General features: G+C 39.7%; 1 protein-coding gene across 1 annotated transcript; it reads right to left on the reverse strand.

Moving 5' to 3' along the window:
* Positions 1–301: 301 nt before the first annotated feature.
* Positions 302–4870, reverse strand: CIMIP1 (ciliary microtubule inner protein 1). Its single transcript, XM_075721404.1, has 4 exons — positions 4809–4870; positions 4069–4150; positions 2896–2994; positions 302–457 (listed from the first exon to the last, which is right to left on the reverse strand). Exons 1-4 carry the CDS (start codon positions 4868–4870, stop codon positions 302–304), a joined length of 399 nt encoding a protein of 132 aa, XP_075577519.1.
* Positions 4871–6893: the final 2023 nt, after the last annotated feature.

The following is a 6893-nucleotide window of genomic DNA, read 5'->3' on the forward strand; positions in this document are numbered from 1 at the left end:
TTAAAATCATAGTCTTACTAACGCTAATAAAAGTAGTATCTGCTCTTTGATCTTTATATGAGTTTATTCATCATTACTTCTAAGTAAACCTGAAGCAGTATTAACAGCTTGGATGCCATAGATTTCAAAAAATCAGTAACAAGTAAAATGCTACATTAAAATGTTTGCACTTTATCAAAATGATTGTGGATGTTTACATAAATCATTTTTAAAGCATAAATGTTTAACAGTCCAACAGTCCACTACAGAATGTTAACTTAGGGATGCAAATGGGTCTATGTGCCTAACTTATTTCTTAATGTCAGTCAGAGGGCTCACATGGCCACTTCAAATCCTTAAAAAAGGTACCTTTGCAGCTTTGGATTTGAAAACCACGTTCAAGTTCCAACCCTGGAACAGCTGATCTCCAGCCAATAAATCCCTGGGTCGTCTTAGGTACTGGAGGAGATGGAATCACCTAGAATAAAAGTAACATGTAGAATTCAATGATTAGAAGGTTTTTGATTGTAATCCTCTTTTGTGCTGTAGTGTGGATGGAAATGAGAACTTATCACAAATAGTGGTTTTAAATGCAGTCTGATGAATTAATATCCTGAATGCACACTGACATTAATGGAAGGGAATAAGAACTTAGAAAGATAGCTCAGTTGCATGCAAGTTTGATTTATAATACAGGATAGTTTATAATATAAAAAGTTATTAGAATAATTTAGGTCCCATTCTATAGCAAGACACAGGGAAAGAGAGAAGTAAAATGGCCAAATTCCAATGAATTAACTAACTTTCATTTACCACCCTTCTAAAAAAAAAAATCTTTTAGTGCCTAAATTGGTATGTATAACAGGAGATGAAAATGCAAAGTTATTGTTTAGTAGTGTATGTTAGAATACTTTTTTTTTTAAGTTTTGCTCAATACCTTTCTAAGGGCTTTACTGTCTTTACATTATTAGGAGAAGAATTTTATCTTCAGCTTTAGCTTTTTTCCTTACAGAATAATCATCATCATCGTCATCATCATCATCATCATCATCATCATCATCACCATCATCTTTAAAACTAGTTAACTTCTCTAAACAGGAGAAATAGCATTTTATACTTGCTGTAATGTATTTGGTAGCAATGCAGCTATGGAATAATAGTTTTGTGGCCAAATGCTAAAGATATTACTGATCAAGCTGGCTTTTGCATCAAGAACTACTTATTTGTTCCACCTTCTTTAAAAGATGGGTAACCATCGAGTTAATCTGCAACTAATCTAGCTAAAAAGGAAACAAAACAAAAGCCAACAGCCTCTGTTCACTGACTGCTGTGCTTACTTTGGCTGAATCATCTCAATTGGGCACGTTATATCATTTTAGCATCTGGGGACTTCGCAGAGAAATACACAGCAAGAGAACAATGTTTCAGTTCTCTTGCCAGAGTTGCTTCACTTTGTTCTTTGGCCAAGATTAGAAAATGTTTATGATATTTAGGTGGAGCGGTTCCTCTGAAAAGATAATTTTTACGGCCAAAAGTGCCACCCACTGAGCAGGATAATGAAGGAAATCATGTCCCACTTAGAATCTGGGGGAAGGGACTATGAAGAAGCAATTATTAATCTAACCTAGAGAGAAGAACAGATACGATGACTGTTACCATGAAGGTAAATGTGCAGAAAGACACATAGTTCTGAATAAGGACTTAAGAAACTTCACTCTGAATATGTAAAGGGTGACCTAAATCACAGCTAACCCTTACCTTCCTTAGCAAATAAAGATTCTGACGTGAAATTGAAACTAGGATCCCTGTTTCAGTATGCACCAGGCTACGCGTGCCACTTCAGCAGCTGTTAACTGCGTGATCTATTAACACACATACACCCTCACTGTGCTGAAGCAGAGGTAAACTTGACTGAAACTGGAGGCTTGAGACAAAACCAAAGAACAAGTAGCACTAAAGGCAGAAATGCTGTCATTTCATTTCCCTGCCACACTCAGCACTAGCTCTTAATTTTTGTTTCAATTTAATCTCAGTAAAAGCTTTTACTACTTCCTCCCCTTATCTCCTCACCCTTGGAATCCTTTGAAAGAAAGCTAGTTCAGCAAGTAGGAATTTCCAATCTCTTTTGTTTCCTTAATCTTCTCTAAGTGGACTAACCTTCCTTTTTGTTAGCATATTCTGCTTCCCCTTTTATGAACATGTTCCTCTCCCAATGTCACTGATTTAGCTGCCTGTATAGTTACCCTGTTCATTGGTGATTCTGACACCGTATATTTATAAATCAAACCATCAGTCACATTCAACTGTCATTTCCAGCTGTTTCACAACTTTTAAACTCTGAATATGTGAATATAAATCACATAATATAAAATCAAAGTTACGAATTGGCTCATTAAAACTGTCTTCTCCTGGCTAATCTAATTTGTGCCACTAAAGAAGACCGTGGCATTGTCTCTGCCAAAAAGAAGACTGTCTAAAATAAAGCTAGGAAAATTACTGCATCTTAACCAGTAGTTAAAACTGAGAGTTAAGGTTATGATAAGCCTTGAGGTAAGACACGTATATGTATATTTGAGCAATGAATGGTCAGCAGTCATCAATGGCTCTAAGAGCACTTCTGCACTAAGCTGAACAGTTGACTGTTCTGTTACTAGATGTCACAGGGGAGTGCGAGGGGGAGGTGCTTTACTGAAAGATGATTATGTACAGTGAAAGCTCTGTGAACTAACAACAATATCCAAAGGGCAATTCCTTGTCTTAAATGAATGCTTTTAAAACATTGCTCAGGTTGCAAATACAATTTACTTTGACCTTTAGTTAAAGGCCCACCTCTATAAGACAACTGGTTTTTAGAGCTTGTGTGGTTTCTTAAGACAGATATTGCTGTACTGCAATTTAAAAATCTAATTTTCTAACCTTAATGTATTTTTCCACAGGTGTCACAGGTCGAACCTGAAGATGTTCTGGAAGCTGTATCTTGGGCTTTGTATTTTCTTTCTTTTCCTCTTCAATCAACTAAAACCAAAACATCAACATTAAAAATTGGACCCTTTATCTTTTGAAATATGCTGTAATAGCTGATATCTACACCATTCCCCTCATTGTTCCATCTGAACTCCCTGTTCTTTCTGTCTAAAATAGGACTACGTGTAGTAGTACTTTGGAAATTATTGTAATGTACTATTTGGTTTCAGAAAGTGATGTAATTCTGAATTTCAGATGAAAGGCTAAATATTGCTGAGTGATTCCAGCTCGCTTAACTACATGGTCCAAAAAGGGCTAGAAACATATCTTATATATATATCTTATATGACCACAAACCAAAGATTAATAAATGCTAAATACACATGTTCACCAATAGTGACGATGCATAGTTAGTCAACTTTTCAGCTGTAGATCTATTAGTACTATGCAAAGGTGGTACGCATGACAGACCACAGTTATCAAGGATGGATGTTGAAGCCTAGAGGACCAAAGTTTTCAAATGTGCTAACTTGGATGCCAACAGGAATTTTCAAAAAATCCTAGAACAGATTAAGTACTTCTAGCCCCATGGGAAGTACATCTATAGCTATTCAGGGGCTGCATCAATCCTGTTCTTTAGCAACGAAATACTGTGATTCCAAATGTAACGTTATGTGCTACTATATTCTAATATCTAAACATCACTGAGAATAGACATCTCTCCAAATATTTTCATTTGTTGTAAATTCCCCCACTGAAAATTTAATTAGCTAGAACCTTTTCCCCTTGATTTTAAAACTACCATATGGATAGACAAAGGGGAAATATTTTCCTGTCAGTGTGCATCTAGTACTTGTTAACACCATTGGGAGTCATGTTTCTCAAGAGAAATATATCAGAATATGCATAGCATATAAATTACCACTCGCCATATTTTATTCAGAGGAAAACTGAAACTTTGAACCCATCTTAAAAGTAGTGCACTTGTTACCTCAGAACCTAGCTTAGCAAAGCATACTCAGTACTTTTCTAGTCTTCTGCGCTCTCATAATTTTGTGTTCAGATAAATTTGCGTACAAGTAAATTTCATGTGTTATGAAGGGCTTGTAAGCCCTTCAATTTTACCTCCTCAGGAGGTGTTTTCAGGAATCCCCATTTGTGAGACCATCGTCTTGCAGCTTCTAGTTCACTTTCAATATATTTCTTCCTAAACCAGAGAAATATTTAAGATGACTTTGAAAGCTTTCATTGAAAAAAAAAACCCAAACCGCAAACCCTACTACTAATGTAACAAAGCAGAGCACTTTAGCATGATCTTTAGACCTTTAGTTCCAAACAGCAAGTTCAAATATCAGTTAAGAATTGTCTGTCTGGGAGGTGATGGGGAAGTATTTTCCATAGGCTGGAAATGAAACAGTACGTGTGAATGCACTTCCTTGCAAATCACGTTTATGTTAGGCATTGGAGGAGGTCAAATTTGCTATGAGACATTTTTTGAAAAACTTGCAAGCACCTATGTCCTTTCACAGATATTTTCCTGTGCTACTGGCTGATGAAATGGCCCCCGCTCCGCCCCGGCCCCGCTCCCCGCCCCTCACACCCAGAGGAAGATGGAGGGAAGCGCTGGAGCAGACGGGCAGCGCCGTCTGCCGCCCGTCCAGCTCAGGGCTGTGCCACCTGAGGGTACTAAAACCCCTGGGGCTCCTGCATGAGCGCGCACGCTGTACAAACACCCGTCAACACCCCAAGAAGCTGCTTCAGCCTCAGCCCGCCCGAAAGTGGGCGCCGAGCTGCCGGGGGGGCCGCCTCGGGCGGGAGGGGAGGAGGCGGCGGGAGAAGCAGCAGAGCCGGCCCGGGGCCGTTACCAGCAGCTGTCCCTCGCCACGAAGCTGCAGGCCTGCGGCGGGCCGGGCCGGCGCTGCGCCATGGCCGCGGGCTGCCCCGGCGGAGCGGCGGGGCCGAGCGCCGGGCCGGGCCCTCGCGGCTTCCGCGTTGCTGGGCGACGGCAGCGGAGGCGGGGCTCGCGCGGCGGCGGTTACAAAAGGGCGGGAAGGGTAGGGCAGTCGACGCCCCGCTGCGCTGCCTGAGGCGGCGGCTCCCCCGGCGGCTGCCCCCTCGCTTCTTTGGCCGCCTGGCGTCCCCACGCTGGCGAGTAGCCCTCCTGGAGCGATGCCGTACGCGCGCCTCTCAGGTGAAAGGCTCAAAATGCCCTTTCTGGGTTCCCTTCGGGGCCCTCAGGAAACCAGGGAAAGCGCACTTGATGTTGTCAGTAATTTTTTGGGGGGTGGCTTTGAGTGTTTGGTTTTTTTAAAAATGTTACTGGGTAGGAAAGCGTGTTTGGATTAAGCTAATGAAAAGCTGTTACCTTGCTTGAGGAGTTAGCCGTGTTTCAGAGGAAGAGGTGTTGTCTAAGCTCTGCGATTTGCTGACTAGCTGGGCTCACCAGAAAACAAATAGTCGGACACCTGTCTGGATACTGGCTTGTTAAGAGTCTATTTTAAACATGGACAAGCGAGTTGTTCAACAGCTGAAAACTTGCAGTGTTTTTAATTATTTGTAATGGACATGAAAAATGGTTGAAGGATGCTGGGGTTTTTTATTTTGGTAAGAATCAGCTTGCTAACATGTCCAAAACTGAAACTGTATGTGCTATGAGGGGTGTTTGCTTCTGTTTCCTCGTTTTTCAACCTTCTCTCTCTGCTTCTGTTTCCTAGTTTTTCAGCCTTCTATCTCCAGGTCCTAGGTCCTCTTGATATACACCAAAGTTACCTTTTGGAAGTTACAGTGGGAAATAACACTGGTCTTGTGACAATACAGTATCTTTCTGCTCTCTTTTTCTGGTAGATGTTGTTCTTTACAAACTACATGCTTATAATATAAAGTTCTGAGAAAGACCTCAACATCCTTTATGGGTGATATGTGAGAACCCCAAAAATATTTACAGCTTGTAAAAAGTTCACTGTGTTCCAATATAATAATTTTTTTGGCTCTTCATCAAATTTCTTGTGATTTTATTTTCTTGCAGTTGCTTTATAAAACATTTCAACAATGAATGTAGCCAGCTGGCTCTTTGCCCTTATGGGTTTAAATAGTTCCCTGACCCCTTTCTTTTTGTCTGGAAACTGGCTTGTGCAAACACACTGTAAACAGTTAATGTGACTTTTTCACACCATTGGACAGTTATTATCCTTATTATAAAATAAATGCAGAAAGGTTTTGACCTAAGCTGAGTGGTTTATAGGTAGTGTGTTTGAATGCTTAATTGCTAGCTTTTTACTTGCTTTTTTATAGAGCAAAGGATCTAGAGGCCTTAAATACTTGAGTATGAAAAGACTGTATATATGTCTATTAACATTTCAGAAGTACCAAGAACCTCTATTTGAGTAAGAGGAGAAAAAAACCTCCTGTAGTCCTAAAATAGCAATTAATACTGCTCTTCTGGGTCTCTAAAAATCATTAAACTATCAACAAATAGAATATTTCACTTACATGCCACTTCTTGATTCTGTAATTGATAATTAGACTAGCAATTAAATCAGCTGGGTCTCCTATCACACCCATAAATGCTTACTCATTGTCCTACTTAATTAACTCCTGCTGCTTAGTCACATTTATCTCAGGAGCCCTCTTATTACTGCCTTGATGTTTTCTGTGAAAAAAGTAATTTGTTAATGAAAACAATCAAATTCATAGTTTACTATGTGTCAGGATTTAAACTGCAGTAGCACTTGTCAAGAGAGAATGAAACTTCTTATACTAACATTGTGAAAACAGGACTTCATAATGTTTAGTGTTTCTCTTTTTGTACTTAACTGAATTATTTTTCAGATGAGGGAAGGCAGTAAATGAGTAGTCAGTTTTAGGTCTTGCTAGGTTCTTCTGAGCACAGGGTAATATTAGAATTGCACTTGCACTATGAGAAAAGAAGTGAAATAAAATTTTAATGAGCT

The sequence above is a fragment of the Pelecanus crispus genome, chromosome 14 (genome assembly GCF_030463565.1).
Source record: "Pelecanus crispus isolate bPelCri1 chromosome 14, bPelCri1.pri, whole genome shotgun sequence".
NCBI lineage: Eukaryota > Metazoa > Chordata > Aves > Pelecaniformes > Pelecanidae > Pelecanus > Pelecanus crispus.